The following is an 18442-nucleotide window of genomic DNA, read 5'->3' on the forward strand; positions in this document are numbered from 1 at the left end:
GCGTAAAGTAGTCTGATACTTGCGTAAAGTAGTCTGATACTTCCGAGGAAACTGTGTGTCTCCATGGAGAAGGTTCTGTTGCCCACAATGAAGCAAATACCTAATGGCCATTTTACTCAACAGTGGCAGTATGTTTTAATATAATTACTGATATGAAACTTTAATAAGCAATATCCTGGTTAATTTATTAATTTCCTTTCACGACAGTCCTATTGATAGGAGTGCATCTTTTTTTTTTCCCCTTCCAGAGCCCAGGTGTCACAGCACATTTTCTATACCTCAAGCTGCATAATGGCAGCGTCCAAGTGAAGCCTCCTGCTTGGCTGCTTGATAATTAGAATGCCAGGTGACATAGTAGCAGAGGCCCTAGAAATATTTATGTGAGATAAATTATTAATTTGTGTTCCATTCAAGACAGAGTCAATATGATAAACATTTATTCATCTTGATAATTAGCGGGTGGTGGGGGTGGTTTGTGTGGATGTGGGAGTTAGGCAATGGATTGTGTGTGTATGTGTGTGTGTTTATGTGTGTGTGTATGTTTGTGTGTGTATGTCTGTGTATATGTGTATGTTTGTGTGTATGTGTGTGTATATTTGTATATGTGTGTTTGAGTGTGTATATGTGTATGTTTGTGTATGTGTGTGTGTATTTTAAACTAACTGAATTTATTTCACATGTATGCCTACAGAATTTAGACAACACTTTTAAAAACCTTAGCTTATAGTAGTTAAAGGTGAGCAAATAACCAGTGTAAAAAAAGTCAGACCCAAACATCAAAGGTCTTGTGTGCTCCAGTTAGTCAATTTCAATTGAGACTGCCCTGTCCTGCGTGAAAAGAATGTCCTTTGGGACCACTGCCAAGCCAGTGAGAGTTGGAACAATGCTGTAACTTGCTGGGGGCCACACAGGAAGGGAAGGTGGCCCTGGACAAGCCTGTGTATTTGAGACTGTGTCTGCATTCAGGTGAATGACTCAGTAGAAGCCTGTAAGCCACCATGCACTTAAGACCCAAACGCTGTGCGCCTTTGACTCCGGCAGGGATACTGAGCAGCAGCCATCCTCCCCAGTACTCTGTATGTGCTTCCCGAGAGATGGGTGAATTTGTCTGACATATGACAGATGCCAAAGAAGAATCCTCTGCAAGAAACTAACAAAAGACACTCCCTACTTGATAATGACTTTTTTTTTAGTTGTTGGGGGACTTATAAACATAGTTTTTAGTTATGGCGCTCAAGAATAGGGTTTTTGATATCACTTTCAAATGTAAGAAGCCTTTGCTGTAATACACTGTGTGACTCATGGAAATAGCTTCATGGAGGAACAATAAGTTAATCTCTGCCTTTGAGTTATTTTGAATTATAATCATAGCGGCTATCTCCATGATGACCCTAAAACACTTTTATTATAATACCGAAGGTAGGTTGGAGAGAGAGAGAGGGGGAGGAGTATGGGGGAGGACGGGCGCGGGGCGGGTGGGAGAAAACCAACTCCTTCTTTCTGTGCGTGACTCATCATGAAGGAAAGCTCAGAAGATATCAATCTGAGTGCCGTATCGACTTTGGAACCTGGAAGCCATTTCAAAATCCACTTCCTCTTCTCATATTAATTTAGAGATTCTTGTAAAACAGAAAATCTTTGAAGCAAATCCATTATGAATATATTTCAGGTTGCTCATTTAAAAAGGGAAGTAGGGCAACCCGAGGCACAACCGACTCTTAGTTCCAGAAAGGGAATGGATTCCCGGGCTGCGTCACGCTTTCCTGGAAGACAGGCACCTTGCTTGTCTTCTCGAGGATGCCATGAGATCTGGTTTCCCTTCCCATCACTGTAGCAGTGGGGGATTTTTACACACACACTACCTACCTCGCTCCCTCCTTGAGCACATGTGTGTGTGCCCCCATACCAAGTCGCACGCAGCCACACGTACACATTCGCGTGGCGTGGCATGTTTTATCCTTGTTTACATGCTGACCTCAAACAGACGACATTGTGTGCTGTGTCTCCATATGTACTTCTTCCAAGTTTTAGGATTCCTTTAACCAAAGTAAGGGTGACCGTCAAGTCCAGGGCTAGCATAGGTTCCTTGTGGTATGGTTGTTTAATGTGGATCAAAAATTATTAGGTTTATTTGTGTGTGTGTGTGTGCATGCATGTGCTCATGTGTGCGCATGTGTGTGCGCATGTGGGGTTCAGAGGATAGCTTGTTGTTCTCTCCTCCTATCATGGAAGCCCCAGAGTTGAACCGAGGTCATCAGGCATCTTGCCAGCCCTTATGTGCTATTTCCAATGATGATTGTGCTTCCTTGAAATGTTGGTAACCATGTGATGTGCCTTCCTAAAAGTGACATTGGCTACACTACATTGCAATACACGGGTTTATATGTAAATGCCCACTGTACCCTGCAGATTGCTGACCAGCCAGAGAATATTCCTTCCCCTCCCATCCACCGCTGTTTTGTATGTGAGCTGTGTCTCTTGCATCTCTATCGATTTCCCTCAGAGCAAACATCCATTGGCACCTGCAGGGCTTTGCTGCAGCTCATAGAAGTGACTCTTCATGACTTGGGGTTGCCCCATCTGTTCAAAGCTACAGGATTAGTGTCTTAGCTCTTCCCGGGGGGAACAATCCTAAACCCCGATCTCATAGTGCCCTGCAAAAAGATGTCAACTGAGAATATAAGTGAGTTAATCCACAAGTGTATGGGGTCATAATGGCCCTCCCTTGTCTCTCGCTGCCCTTTTAGGCCATGCTATGTTATTAGAGTATCGGCAAAATCTTTGGCAATTGCGTCCACAGAAACACCGCACTTGGAGCTCCCCAATTTGGTTGAGTTGCACATTGAGAAAGTGCGGGAGCCTATCCACGCTGAAGTTAGATCATGTTCAGGTCCCTAGCTAATTTGACCACATTTCCATCACTTTAACTGTAAGATTAGAGCTTCCCCAATAAGCTACCTCACAAAACTCTGTGGTGCCTCATGTTACCTGCGCAAGCGTAACTACTGTGTGCAAAATTATCAGAGCTGACAGATTACAGCCATTTGCTTTCTATTTTTTCTATTTTCCTTTTTCTATTTTTTCCCCCTTGCCATAGGAAATCTCTGTTGAAACCAGTGGCCAGTCATACATAAATTCAGCCAAACTCTTATTTTTTTTTAAATCGATGTAAATCTCCCATGCTGTTTAAATGTCGGAACTAAATTTACCAAACTTGGCAGATTTGTAAAGCTAAGCAGGACTGCCAAGAGTTCCCAGTTTCAAGCAGAGAGAGTTCTTACAGCTCCTGAAATACTTGCAGAAGGCACCTGGCTCTAATTGCAGCCCCACATTTCCTCCGGAGCGCCTACCTTTGCTAGCTGGCGTCGCCTCGTGCGGGATTATCGCGGCGATGATGAGGTGGCAGAATAGAAGTCCTAAATAAGGCTCAGCCCCGGAAGGGGAGCACATCCCCACAGATCCCTTGCGAGCCTGCAGGAATTAGGCATGTTCCTGGTATCCTCTCATGCTGGTTTTGCCAAACAGATGGAGGGGCGGTAGGGCAGGAGACGGGAACCACACCCGTGAACCTGCAGACGTGACTTTGCCTGTTTCTCTCCTCCGCTCCACCAGGGATTACTGTCAGAGATTCTGCGTAAGGAGGAAGACCCCAGGACTGCCTCCCAGTCTCTGCTCGTAAACCTGAGGGCCATGCAGAACTTCCTCAACCTGCCCGAAGTGGAGCGTGATCGCATTTACCAAGATGAGAGGGAACGGAGCATGAACCCCAATGTGAGCATGGTCTCCTCCGCCTCTAGCAGCCCCAGCTCCTCCCGAACCCCACAGGTGAGCCGCCTGCTCCACGCGTCACTTAAGAACCTCTTGTGCCGTGGGTTCTCTGTTTTCCCTTGAAAACCAAGAGACACGTGACTCAAGGGCTTCTTAATCCAAGGAACGGGTCAAAGGGTATGGCCCTGTAGCTCTGTCATGTGGTAATCCCATACTGTGGTATGTTATTCCTTTCCCTTTGGGGATGTCTCATCCTTCCCATGAGCAGGCAAGAGTAGTGGGGTCACCCACTACCCACTGTGCAGTTTCAGAAGAAAGAGCCCGGGGTCGGGTGGAAGCTGTGTTTGTATAGCAAGCCCCAGAGCCACAGAGAAACTCTGTCTCAAAAAACCAAAAACCAACAAACAAACCAACAAAAAGCCAAGCACTTTATTTTCCTTAAGTCGCTTGGTTATTGCGACGGGGAGGAGAGAGTTGAGGGCAAGAAGCAGCAGATCAAAAGCTGCTGCAAGCAGTCCAGCAAGACAAAGCGGAGGGCCGGGGAGATGGGTCAACAGTTAAGATCAATTACTACTTTTGTTTGTAACTCCACCTCCGGGCGAATCCAACACTTCTGGCCTCCTTGGCACCTACACTCCTGTGCACACACACCTCCCCCCAGTAAAAAAAAAATAAGAACTTTTTGGTTTTTCGAGACAGGCTTTCTGTGTGTCTGTGTGTAGCTTTGGGGCCTGTCCTGGCTCTTGATCTGTAGACCAGGTTGGCCTCAACGTCAAAGATCCGCCTGCCTCTGCTTCCGGAGTGCCAGGATTAAAAGCATGCACCACCAACTGCCGCACACTGTGCCCCCGTGTCTGCACTCTGTGCGCTGGCACCCAGTTACCGAGCTTCGGACAAGGGAGCTGGAGGTTAAAATACAAAGACACACACAGACAGAGAGACAGCGACACAGGTCATCCTTGAATTCCCCAAGAATGCCCCCTTTATTGTGTTCAGGGGCAGATTATATAGAGATAGCCACGCCCCAGCCAAACCCACCAGAAACCACTCTCCTGCCGTGAGAAACTCCTGAAGGTCTCATGCTCAGAGCAGCTGTAGGCACTCAGATCAGGGGATTACAAGAAATTCAGGATCTGGGGTCTCACTGCTCCCAACATCCAATGCCTGGTGGAAATAAGAACTTTTTAGAGACACAGTGGAAAGGCCCTGTGTGTAGGGAATACGGTAGCTGGGTGGAGGGATGGGTCCTGGTGATAGGAGGCCTCGGTTTGCCCCTCTTAGCTGGATTTGGGAATGTCTGGCCTTCCTGTCTGCTCACTTCTAAAGTGTTGAGAACATGAGGTAGGCAGGGCACATTTCAAATTCAGATGTAAGCCACTCAGTTCTCACTTCCTATTTCCCCTCAACTCTCCGTACTTGTTGACTTACGATCAAACCATTCCATTCTCTGGGTTGCATAGATTCTGACGGTTCTCAAAGCCAACAGTTAATTGGTAGATGCCTATCTGTGCAAACCTGAAGAGTGAGCCCATCAAAACAGAAGGTGGCTCTGCTTAGATACTATAGTTTTGTTCTTACTTGTTGGTTTTCTGGTAAATTCTAAGAAGCTGCTGAAATACAGAACCAGAACTGTGTTCTGGTAGGAATGTTAAACCCTTCACAAGTTTAAATATCCTCATTTTCCCCATCTACCTTGACTCTATTTTTGCATCCTGTGGTGGATTTGTAACTAAAGTCCTGTCCCCTCATGCCCTGCTGAATTGAATTACTGACACTTCAGGTTTTAATAAAACATGAGCCATACTTACTGTTAAAGTCTTGACTGCTTACTTTGGACATGTGCAACCAAGCCTTTTAATTTATTTTTCTTTCAAGATCAGTGAATAAATAGTGAACAATTGTTAGGACTTCGCTCGTTTGCACTAATATCGCCTACCAGTAAAGTCAGTAGTATTTTTTACCACGGTTAAAGGCTGTGCCGCCTTTGGGGAGTCCAGCCATACTTCCTACTCCACGTCCCTCCAGCCAGGCCGTTCTCCTGGAACAAGGCCACCAGGACTTGTTGGAAAGCCACACAGGTCGGTAGGTTTTGTTGTCAGTGTCTTTGCAATATTTTTCTAACGAGATTGTATCTTCGGCAGTCTTCCAGAGACCTGATCACTTCCAGAGCCTGGCCAGCTTAATATGGCTTCACAATTCAGACAGCATTCTCTTTGTTTGACTCAGGATCAGAACTTGAAAGTTCCTAGATAAAGCTTTCCTTAGGGATAAGTACAGGAAGTTGAGCATTTAATTTTTACAGCTTTTTGGATTTCCGAAAGTACACATGAAATATACTTTTGAGGAGTATGATTCTAGGACCATGATTGTACCTTCATTGCCATTTATTCTATATTTGTGGCTGGAGATTGGGAAAGAGAAAGTTGTCTGAATCTTTCAAACATGTCCTGCACACCTGTGTCCCTATGTGTTTAAAATTCTCTCTGGCCTATCTCAGCAGTAAAGGTGCTTTGTACAAACAGTGACAGCAGAAAGCCAAGCATGGCGTACCTGCCTGGAATCTCAGCGAGGTCATCAGTGACATAACAAGCCCCAGGCTCTGTAGAGCATTCGTTTGAGAATGGAAGAGAGTAGGGACCAGACAGCCCTTATTTGGAGCCAGCAACTTCGTACACAAAGGCAACTTTACACAAATTATTTTCCAGACCCCCTTCAACACTTTATAATCAGTTTCACAACACACCGGAGACATTTCAGATTTGAAAATAAACCTCCAGTATCTCCTCACACTTCTTCAGTGGCCAGCGTTTTTTGGTGTCCTTGGTCACAAAGCGGCACAGGAAGAGAATGGCCGTCATTCACATCCAGCTTTGACACAGCAAGGGCTGTGGGCCGTCTGTACCCGCTCCACCATCACTGTTTTGCTGTGATGATCTTATGTGACCGATGAGGAGGCCGGCTCAGATGGGCTAAGTGGCTGCTAGAACCGAGTTCCATGGCTGAGGGTAGAGTTAGCACTCGAACTGTATGTCGTTATACTGATGCCGGACCCCAGACTCTGGCCACAGACTGCGGTCACCGCTCTGTCCTAGCCCTTAGTGTTCAAGAGAAGATTAAGCAGCCAGGTTAGCAGAGGCAGCAAAGGAAATGCAAACAGGTGATAAATGTAACACCCTTCACCTAACGAGGCGAGTACGGCCTGTCTGCTAGAGATTTTGCAAAAAAAGAAGGAACTTCTTGAAGAAACTCGAAGACTGTTGTTACGGGAAGTGGATACCTGCCCTGTGTGGAAATAGGGCAACAGGGGTGCACTAAGTCTCTGGCACTGTGCTGCATGGACTCAGGGTGCCTTCCCTTACTGTTCCACAACTGTTAGACCAGGTTAAGACCTCTGCCCTTTCAGCTCTGATACCTCACTCACTGGATTTTTACAAGACTTGTGTCCTAGAGGGCTTGGCTCACAGAAGCCTGGAAATTACACACTGTGACTTGGAAGTAACGAGCAGAGAAGATGGGTTGGGGAGGGAAGATGGAAGGAAGATGGAGGGAAGAAAGGAAGATGGAAAACGCCACTGTGCTGTCTCAGGGAGCCAAGCCTCTGTAGGAACTCAGCAGGAAGTCCAGGCCCCGGACAATCCTTGCACAGGACGCTGTATCCCGACTGCAGGCGGTCTTCCACCAGACCTGCATAGTGCCAGCCGAGGGGAGGGCAACAGCGGAGGGAAAGGTGTGACCATTCTTACGGCATTGTAGGGTAGGTGAGGGCAAAGCAGAACCCGAACTTGGACCCATTTAGTGAGCAATGCCGTGCACACAAGGATGGGTTGCCAGCGTTAAGAAACCTGCTTGGGTCTTCCAGGTGGGGCAGCCTGAAGATCAGACTAAGCAAGCGACGCCTCCCTGGCAATCTTTCGGACCAAGTTGCCTGGGCTGTTTTAGGGTATTCCTACCCCAGGAAGCCCAACGCCTTCCGCGTTGTCCTTCATTTGTCTCTGAAGCTAATGGGAAATCATTGGATTAAAACGAGCGTGGCAGAAGCGCACAGAACCACAATATGAGTTTAAGGGAAATGAGAACTGGGTACGGAAGGCACCCGAAGCCCGGTGTTAAGAAATGAAATTCTGTTTCATTTCCAGTGATTTCCTAGGTGAAATTAGGTGACTGTCTGGGTAGTATAACAACGGTAATGAGGAGAACCGCACATGCTCAAATAACATACATGAAGCCTTAATAAAGAGCGAGAGGTACTCGCGGGAGCGCATTAAATCGAGTAATAATTTATTATTTAGAGACCTCTACCCATTTACTCTGTTGATTTTTTTTTTCTTAAAGAATTGATTCTTGCTGTAAGGTGTACCTTTTTTTTTTTTTAACAAAGAAAAAGGTGAGCGCGTTCTGCGTGCCTGCTTGCAGCTCGGTGCCACGTTTGGGTGCCCAGGGCTGCCTCCCTACCTGCGAGGCTCCAGGATACCGTGAGGGGAGGCAGGCGCTGACAGGCCTCTGTCTGTCCTATAGGAATGCATTGCAATTATTTCCAATCACAATTAACCTGATTAGAATAATGGACAGGAAGTGTCCCTCTGTAGCTAATGTGGTTTGGCATCAGCTGACTGAAGCCCTCTGATAATTTCTGCACAGATGGTTGCTCTGAATGCGGCACTTTTTAAATTACTATTTGCACGGTCTCTTGGTAGGCCAAAACCTCGACACCGACAACAGACCTCCCTATTAAGGTGGACGGCGCCAGCGTCAACATCACAGCTGCTATTTATGATGAGATCCAACAGGAGATGAAAAGGGCCAAGGTGTCTCAAGCCCTGTTTGCCAAAGTGGCTGCGAACAAAAGTCAGGTGAGTGGTTTTCTTTTTCTAAAAAAAAAAAGAGCAAAACAGAGCTCCTTCCCCTCCAATAAAAACACATCTGTTTTTATAATAATAATAACGGTAATAACCCCCCGGGAGCCCTTCATGTTCTGCCTTCTGCCCCATGGCTTTGCTGGAACTCCCACCGGAGCTCGGAGCAGAGACAATGCCAGAACCTGGCTGCAGTCTCTGAAATAAATAACAATTTTATAATAAAAAATCAAGGTTGAAATAGTGCCCCCTCATCCAAAGTCTGATGCACTCATTGAAGAAAAAAAAAATTGTTTGTTGGGAAGCAGATCTTTTTTATTTTTTTAATTTAAAGGAAATTTGGCCTGTGAGTAACACCCCCTTTTCCTGAGACCACATTTAACCGGGACTAGTCACCTTCCTATTCCCACCAGGGCAAGGGCTGGTTTTGCTCTAATCACTACTTTTGCTCAGCCCCAGAGACACCTGGCCATTGTCAGGTGTTTCGTTCACGTGTAGAATACAGTTGTTTTTCCAGGAGGAAACAGATGTGGGGCTTCCAGAATAAAGTGCTAAAATCTTTCAGCAGGAAAACATAGCTGCCTCCCTAGTGAAAGTGTTCAGCAACAGGATGGAGGGGAGCGCAGTGCTCAGGGGAACAGCACGCAGATGCTCGGCTCAGCCTCTGAGAGCAGCAACAGTTGATGTACCCAACCCCGCTTTAGCTTGTTCAAGGGGGGGAGGTCCTGCTTGAGGGCCCCCTTCTCTAGCCAGAAGATAAATAGTTCGTGCAGGGTGCAGAAATGGAAGCTAGCTGCAGAGTAACGCTGAGAGCCCTTTGATTTTTTTGAACATGATTTCCACTGTGCTTTGCATAGCAGATGTTTTCGTTCCTACATATACAAATGGTAAAATGGCCCTTACCCTCTCCCCAGCAAATCTGCTGGGTTCTGTAGCTCCGACTGTGTGCTGTAGTACCGAGTCCCTACTGTGTGCTATAGTATAGAGCTCCTACTGTGTGCTATAGTATAGAGTTCCTACTGTTTGCTATAGTATAGAGAGTTCCTACTGTGTGCTACAGTACCAAGTTTCTACTGTGTGCTATAGTACCGAGTTCCTACTGTGTGCTATAGTACTAAGTTCCTACTGTGTGCTATAGTACCGAGTTCCTACTGTGTGCTGCAGTACTGTTACTGGCTGTCACATTCCTATTAAGCAAGGAAAAGTTCAATAAAAATTGTCCCTAAAATGATAAATGTTATATTTAGACTAATTGTTTGCAGGTTAACTTTTGTTCTTTGGACCTACAGACAGTTTTGCAGTAACTTACTTTCAGTTTTTAATAAGTGAGAGAATCCCAAAGGAGTTTGAAGAGGATTGAAACGTTCGTTTCCCCTTTTGCTTTCCAAACGACTCTGACTCCCTCCGTCAACCAAACTAGTGAACCAACTTTGCTAAGATCCTGTCCAACCGTGGGATGAGCAGGCCCAGAAAAGAAAGCACGCTGGAACCCCCTACACTGTTAAACGCATAAAACCCCCTGTACCACATGGCGAACTCTAATGAGAGCCGGAGCTGCTTAAGAGCTGTTAAATGCTAACGCCACTTGGCAGAACTACTGTGCCTTTAATGGTTTTCCACTGGGTAATAAGGGACATATGCGCGAATGCGCAGTGGGTGTAGAAAGCTGCACAACTGTAGAAAGCTGCAAACCCGGCCCTCGCTTGCGTCCTGGATGCAAGTCTCATAGTTTTACCTGGTCCTTGACCAGAGTCTGGGAGCTTGGTTGATGGGCCCACAGGTTCCTGTTGACATACGACCACGACCGTGGCTGTTGGAATCAGCGAGGCCTCCATCAGCCTCCTCCAGTTAAGTCAGGTGCCTGATTGAGGGCTGCGTTTGTCGGTTGGCAGTTAGCAGTTGTGAGGTCGCCCTGAGAATCCAGTAGTCCTGATTCTGTAAACTCTGGAAAAGCATTCCGGAGAATTAAATTCCAAAGGATAAAACAGAGCTGAAATAGGGATGAGACTCTTGGACGTTCCTCCTTTCTCTTCAGAAGACCGGTCTCTTTCTGATTTTTGGACAGAGAACCGTGCTGCAGATAGCTGACCAAAGAAGTATTTCAGGCATGATACTTCTAAAGTAACGGGACTGCCAAACAAGATAGCTTCAAAGGCAGCTCAGCAAAAATAGATAATCTACTAAGAAACGCCGGTATCCCCCACGGCAGACCCACTCATGGCGTGGTTCACGTATTTCATGCACGTTTGCCATGTGAATATGACCGTCAGCCAGACATCCCCTCCCCACGATGCATACATACCTCATTAGGCTATGAGAAGACAGCGAACCATGCTTTTCTCTTCTCCTCAATGACCTTCTTGATTTCTGGCATTTTTCTCCCTGAGGGCTTGGGAGTTCTCAGGGTAACTGAGGAGGATTTACCTCTCTGGGACTCTCCACTCATATAGAGGTCAAAGGAGTGAAATCTTCGGTTAGGAACTCTTAAGAACCAGAGGGGACCGGGAGCTCTGGGGTGTAGGGATGGGTGGCAGTCCTCCCCTTGACTAGAAATTAACTTTTAAATCGAACTGAATCGTGTAGTAGATCTGTTGGCTCCGTGGTGTCAATTGCTGAAATCAGCTATTAAGGATAATAGGGAACACGGCCTTTTATGTTGCGGAAGTAAAAGTTTGGGGGTGACTGGTCAAGCTGCTCTTTGAAGGCTCGGGGGGGTGGGGGCGTTTGGGATGGAGCGGAAGGTTGACGAGCTGGCTGTGGAAATCGAAGCTTAAGTCTTTCATCTGGGGTGAGTTGCCTCGGGTTGTGTCACGGCGAGGTGGACCCTCATCAGGTCTCCTAAGTGGCTTCCGTCTGACTCTAACCCCTTTCTTCCCCGGAGAAAAGTCAAAGCGCATAAAGGAAGACAGAAAGACCGACCTGTGCATGCATGCTTTGCCTGTCCTCTTCACTTCCAGCCACGGGTCAGTCTAGTTGCTAGGATACCACAATGGCCAGTGAAACACGGTGAAGGGGTCCTTAGCGGGAGTCAAACGGATGCAGGACATTTTCTGCATCGCTTGTGTCCACAAGACCACAAGGCCGACGTGCAACAGGGGTACAAGTGGACCCAGAAAATCCCCTCCCTCCTCAGCAGCCTCCATCCCTCTCCATCCACCTTATCCTTGGGTTTGTGGAACTCTGACATCCGCTTCTTTCCAGGAGCTTCTTATTAGCTGTCATCTTGGAAGTGAGATTCAGAGGAGAGAAATGAGTGGGCTGTCCCCTCCTGTGGTCCTCCAGGGAGGCCAGGTGCCGTGGCAGCTTCTTCAGCCACCTTCGAACGGAATCAGTCATCTGCTTAGCAGACTCTTGACTGTCGTTGACCCCAACCCTGCTCTTTGCCGTCTTAGCTGGTAGAGGGCTGAGAATCATTTGAGGTTGCTGTCTTTTTGAGAGAAGTGTGGATCTCCATTTGTACAACCCAAACCTAAGTTTCCTAGTAGGCTTGGGTGAGGAGAAGGATGGACGGGTCTCATCTTAATTCCCGTTTCTCCTTTCCTCAATTAAACAAACGGATGAACAAAGATGCTGGAGGGATGCCCTTGCTTTCTGTATCAGAGAAGCTGAGCTACAGTGTCCAGATAATGATGGTGATGGAAAGGCCAGGCCCAGGGGCTGCTAGCACAGAGCAAAGGAGGTGACTGGAAACACACAGGGACCCAGAGGATGTCACTGGGAGGATGTCCTGTCCACCCAGGTTTGCAGATGCCCAGGGATCCTGGAATGCTTTCCTAGACACCCTAGGCCTGGGAGCTTCTGCAGCTATAACCAGAGGGAGGGTGGGAAGGTCTGCTCCCTGATGCAAGAGCAGAGGAGCAGGCAGAATGGTGAGCCCTCCGCAGTTAGAGAGAGGAGAGGAGTTTCTGGGCTCAGTAAAAAGCTCTGTTGTGTATTCCCACAAAACCTGTGTTCTGTATGTGAGCGGGTTGCAGTGTGTTCGTGCTCATTGTGTTCATCCTGCATGTGAGTGGGTTGCAGCATATTCACGCTGCATGTGGGTGGGTTGCAGCATGCTCATGCCGCATATGAGCGGGTTGCAGTGTATTGGTGCTGCATATGAGTGGTTGCAGTGTGTTCATGCTGCGTGCGAGTGGGTTGCAACATGTTCATGCTGTGTGTGAGCGGCTTGCAGTGTGCTGATGCAGCATGTGAGCAGGCTGCAGCGTGTTCATCCTGCATGTGAGCGGGTTGCGGCGTTGTTCATGCTGCATGTGAGCAGGATGCAGTGTGTTCATGCATGCTGCATGTGAGCGGGTTACAGTGTGTTCATGCTGCATGTGAGCAGGTTGCAGTGTGTTCATGCATGCTGCATGTGAGCAGGTTGCAGTGTGTTCATGCTGCATGTGAGCGGGTTCCAGTGTGTTCAGGTTTCATGTGAGCAGGTTCCAGTGTGTTCAGGTTTCATGTGAGCGGGTTCCAGTGTGTTCTATGCTTCATACGCACTAGAATCAAATAGATTCTCTATATAGACCTCTACGCCTTATTACTACATTTCCATTAGCAATGCATGTTCTGCGTTTTCAGCTAACAATTCAACAAGCTGTAGTTTGGTTTTCCCATTTTTGTTCCCACACCACCACCAATGTGAGTTGATTTTTCCATATGGCGTGATAGTCCAATTTCTTTCTTTTAGATATGGAAATCTAGTTTTCTCAGACTGTTTTCTAATGGTTGATGGGTTGGTTGATCAAGAGGGTCTCCGTGCAGATCCGGTCTTGAACTTTCGGTCCTCCTCGCACTAAGCTGCCAGAGGTATATCCTCATTTGTGTCTTTCGCCCTCCTTGTTAAAGATCAGTTGTGTATGTTTGAATCATTTCCCAGCCCTCTATTCTGTTCCTCCGCCCGTGTGTTTGTGTGCACACCAACACTCTGCAGCTTTGACGACTATGGTCTGTAACAAGTGTTTATTCACTGATTGGAGGTGCTGGAGGTCAACCCCAGGACCCTGTGTGTGACAGGCAAACCCTTCATCACCGAGATACAGATTAGCTTAATTCAGAAAGTATGGTGCCTCTGACCCTTGGCTCTTTGGGGACTTTTGTAGTTCCTTATGAATTTTAGAACCTGTTTCTCTATTTCTGTAAAGGATGTAATTGATGTTTGTTTGTTTGTTTCCTGGTGCCATATCGGGTTCTCATGCACGCCAAAAGGGTGCTCAGCTACTGAGCCACATAGCATCAGCCACTTGTTTTTGATAGGGATCGTATTTATTGTTGGAATTTATCTGATAGGATGTATTCATTGCTTTGAGTAGCGCAGACATTTAGAAACTATGTTATAATTCATCTAACAAAGGGAACACTTTCAGGTGAGAAAGTAAATTTATATAATATGAGATGTTTCCCTTGGTTTCATTGCTGTAGTTTCTTAGCCTTTACTGCTTAGGTTGCATGTGATCAAACTGTTGCCATCTTGTATCCAGTCACAAGCAATGATTTGATATTATTTTATGGTACCTTTATGGGGATAGCCAGGAAACACGGGCCAGAAGATGCTACACCTGTGATAAGTTGGCTCATCTGTCTCAGGGCTCCTGGTTCTGTCTGGCTGCTTACACTCAACAGGGGCAGGTTAAAATGATGAGGGTAAATTTGCCGGTAACCTAGGGCCTTTGAGACGGCCCATCCCAGAGCGGCTCCACACCACTTAAGTGCTCAAGTCAGCAACGAAGACTGCAGGGGTGATGTGTGTGGAATCCCCACTCACCGTTATGCCCGTGGAATACTGTGGTCCCTGGAAGCCCCGGTCGATGAGAAGTGAGCGCACAATGGCTTGTTCATCAAGGTGGCCCTCCAGTTGCTGCTCTCCCTTCTCTTGGCATAACCTGGAGGATTGTGAACCTGTTTGGGAGTAACCTTCCCAGAGGGTTTGTTTCGATAGCAGCCTCATGATGAAGAATTGTCTTCTTCTTTTCTCTCTGTTTTATGGCTTAAAACTGATCCTTTTTTGTTTATTTGTTGTTATTGTTTACTGGAGCTATTAACTAAAGGCTGATGAAAATCAGTCACGGTACTCATGCATTTCCTAAAATCGGAGTATCTTTAAAGTCCATGCTGGCGTTGAGCTCCCTCTTTTCTGTACTTTGAGCCAGCATGTCTTGCCTGTTGATGGCATGGTTCTTTAGGAGACTTGGGTGACTTTGAAGCAAACTCGGCTTCCTGTTTACAGGCCCCTCTCTGAAACCTCACCGGCCCAGTGGGGAAAGACATGAGATATGCCATGATTCTTCCAGAGAAGAACGTGGGTGCCTAGGAGTGTTTGCAGCCATGTTGCTATGGGAACTGTTTTATTGTGTTGTTCTCATAGGGTCAGGGCAAAGGAGGAAGCAAGCTAAGGACCTATCATGCACCCTGTGAGATAGTATCCCCTGGCGGCCATGTACTCCATCCAAACTGTGCACCTTTTGTTAGTAAGGGGCTGGAAGTCTCGTGGCTGTTTTCTGTTTGATATTGTAGTATGCATACTTTGCTGTTAATAGATTTCTAGTACGAATGGGGACTACAAGATTTCACATTTATTCTTTTGCACATATATGAATGAATGACCTTTTCAGCTATGTGTGTCCAGATATGCGTGCGTGTGTGTAGTGTGTGTAAAACATATACACAAAACAGCAAAGTGACTCTCCACAGACTTGTGTAATTGGGCACATTCTTGCGTATTTGTGGCAATAAACGCAACACATTCTTATGTAATCCCCTCTTGATTTGAGCCCTGCACAGCGGAGGTGAAAGAATTGTTCTGAAACAAAATTTTCATTACTCTCAATTACAGAGTCAATCTTTGTAAACACATCCACAGCAAGGCGAGAGAGCTGCTTTAGGCAGCCCAGAGAAAGCTGAAAATTGGTCCCCGGGAAAATTCAGGGTAGGACTTAGTATACAATTTTGGAAGCTAGGAAAAGCAGAGGATAGATCGCTTGCACTCACCTGACGGAAGGTAAAACACAATTAACCTTGAATCGCAACGAAAAGCTCAGTACATTTCTTGTTTTCGGGTTCAGATGACTTCCTCATCAGAGATTCACTGAAGCCCTTGACAAGTCTCCCCCATTATCTAGCCCCTTATCTATTTCGGCTTTCCTGATTAGGTTATCTTGAATCATTAGGGGGGTTATTTATTTTAATCGACACTTATTGGATTCATGAAAAGAGAATTCAGCGAAGAGGAAACAAGAGCAGAATATTGCCTGGCTCATTTCACACTTCAGAAGAGTCTCACCCAGCTGAAGAGAAACCCTCTCCCAGTGACAAAAGTTTGTTTGGGGACTGTCTGTGCTTCCCTTAGAAAGCGAACTGTCTGTGGTTAATAATATGAAATCTCCTCCGAAGACACTCAGAAAACATTTCCTCTCGGTTGCATATGCTGACATTTTCTGTATTGGAGATGTGGGTGAGGGAATGGCCTGTTGCGTTCCTGCAGCAAGAAGCTTGAGTCATTCCCAGGAACTGTTCATTTGCTCATTCTCCCATTCATTAGAGTTCCTAGAGGGGCGGAAGGGTGGGACTTCCTGTTGAGCAGCTGGGGTTCGCTCACAGGTCCCCTGCAGACACATCTGAAAGAAGGGTTGTCACCACACAAGGCCCTGCCTTCTAGGATCACCCAGCCTCCCTCACTGGGGGCAGCATTGGTTTTGCGGGAGATCAGAGCAAGCCAGGAGCTTGTGTTTAGTACCAGTTTGTATTTATTCAGAGATAATGCAGAAACAGAAAATTTGGAGCTGTTGATGTGGCTCAGGGGCGTAGGGGTACCGAGAACCCCAGGACCCACATAGTAGAGGGAGAAAATCAAGTCCCATGATTTATCAACCTCTGACCTTCACACATGTACACATACACACACCTCACACACACACACACTAAAAAGTAATTAAGAAAAAAATACCTGGGAAATATGTCATAAGACCAGAATATATACACACACACACACGTGTGTATATATATATTGAAGCAAAATTCCAGGCTGGCCTAAGCCTTCTATGCATCTCCCTCTGCCTCCCCAGTGCTGGGATACTGTTGCTACTGTTGCAAAGAAGATGTAAGGAATGGTAAAAGTGAGAGTCCTGATCTGGTATCTTGATGTAGGGAAACTTTGCTGCTTCCTGCAGGACACAGGCATTTCAGTACCATGGACAGGACACACGGCTTCTAATCTGCTGGGTTCCCCACCATTTCCCCTATCCCTTCGACCCAAGGTTTAGAGATTCCATTTCAATTCTTGTCTGATGAGTTGCAACTCAAGCCAGGCCTTATTAATGTTAAGAATTCTCAGCTTGTGGTGACTAAAAACAGGAATAGGCGTTGCCATTTTCCACATGGGCATTAATAGCAAGTCCATACAGGTGCCCACATACCGAGAAAGCACTCATAACTATGAGAGCAGCTGGTTAAATGGTTGGTTTGGTGTTCGTGCCAGGTGCTGTCCTTTTCAGAGTGAGAACTCCCCAGTGCTGCAGGCTGGGCTTCCCTGCCAGGCCATGTGTGTTCGGTTTAGGATCCACCAACATGGTCCCAATGTCAATAAATATGGTGTCTAGGCTAAGTGGCGTTCTTGCCTTTGTCATGCCCCCAAAGGTCCCTTTGCTAAATAGAAAGAAAAAAAAATGTGACAGGAAAACAAAGAAGAGAGGATTTCCTGACTTATCCATTAAAACGCCTTCAGGAGCTCCCAGAGCCTATGGAATCCAGATGGGATGTTTCAAATAGAGATCTGCAAACTGCCCTTGTCAGGGTCAGTGTTAGAAACTGGTGCCCTTCAACGAGAAAGGACTTTGAGGTGGTGAAATAGTCCCCGTGTGCTAATTTCTATATAGCCCAGTAGTGCCATTTCATCTAGTTAGCACCTGCGCAACATCTACCATGTGCAAGGAAGAGTATTCTGCTCCGAAGAGACTAGATCAAGATGGCTGGCCTTGTTCTTCATCAGAAAGGGGTCAACCGTTCTGATGAAGGCACAGCAGACACACCCACCCCTAATCACATAGTGAATGAGTCTGCTGAGTGCTTGGGGCTCGAGTAGGAGTGAACAAAATGTCCTCACAGGAGATTAGGTGAAGCCTTGTCTTGAGCACCTTGAAGAACAGTCTCTCAAGGGATCAGAGATCTGGACGGGAGGCCTTACAGCCAAGAGGGTAGCATAGCAAAGCACAGAGGTGGGAATTCGAATATAACACATGTCTCGGGGGACTGAACAATTCATTGTGCCCAGAGAGTTAGGTCACCAGGAGACCTGTTGAGAGACTGACAAACAGGAGCCACTTGGGGTTCTTATCATCTCGAACTGTGAGCTGCTGGCCGTTTCCTTCATACATACACCTCATCAATACAGCTCTGTTTTCTAAAGTCCGTCTTCCAAAAGTACCCAGAGGGCCATCTCTTCAAGTAGGACAGAATCCTACCATATCATTTACAGTGTGGTCGGGATTGGCTTTGTGAATTTAGATGGGCAGGCAGCTCTCAGGGACGCGTGGATTGTAAGCAGATGATACTTTGATGGGTGCGAGCGTCGCCTCACCTGTGGAGTTAGGGAAGGTGGTCAGGCTTGGTTTCTCTACAGAGGAAACCTGAAGAGAGGGCTGGGACATAATGTTAATAAGTACTATTTGCTTAGGCTCTGAGGGTTCCAGAACTTTCAGCCAGTGGCTGAAAGGAAGCAGTCTTTGATCGGATGCCCCTTCGCTGGGTTCCAACTGTAATGGATTCTCTGGAGTCACATACATAGACTCCAGGTATATTTTCACTGTAAGTTAGTTCCAATGGTCTCTCCAATTTTTAAACTT

At 46.6% G+C, this 18442-nt stretch overlaps 1 protein-coding gene across 2 annotated transcripts in view; it reads left to right on the plus strand.

The window, feature by feature from the left end:
• Positions 1-18442, plus strand: part of Satb2 (SATB homeobox 2) — a 166451-nt gene that overhangs the window by 108347 nt on the left and 39662 nt on the right. For both annotated transcript variants that reach the window (XM_050159390.1, XM_050159391.1), the window contains 2 exons: positions 3613-3825; positions 8463-8618. In XM_050159390.1, coding sequence (XP_050015347.1) covers positions 3613-3825; positions 8463-8618 — 369 coding nt within the window. The remainder of the gene's footprint in view (positions 1-3612; positions 3826-8462; positions 8619-18442) is intronic.

The sequence above is a fragment of the Alexandromys fortis genome, unplaced genomic scaffold (assembly GCF_014885135.2).
Source record: "Alexandromys fortis isolate MF-2015 unplaced genomic scaffold, M_Fortis_MF-2015_v1.1 scaffold_65, whole genome shotgun sequence".
NCBI classification, from domain to species: Eukaryota; Metazoa; Chordata; class Mammalia; order Rodentia; family Cricetidae; genus Alexandromys; species Alexandromys fortis.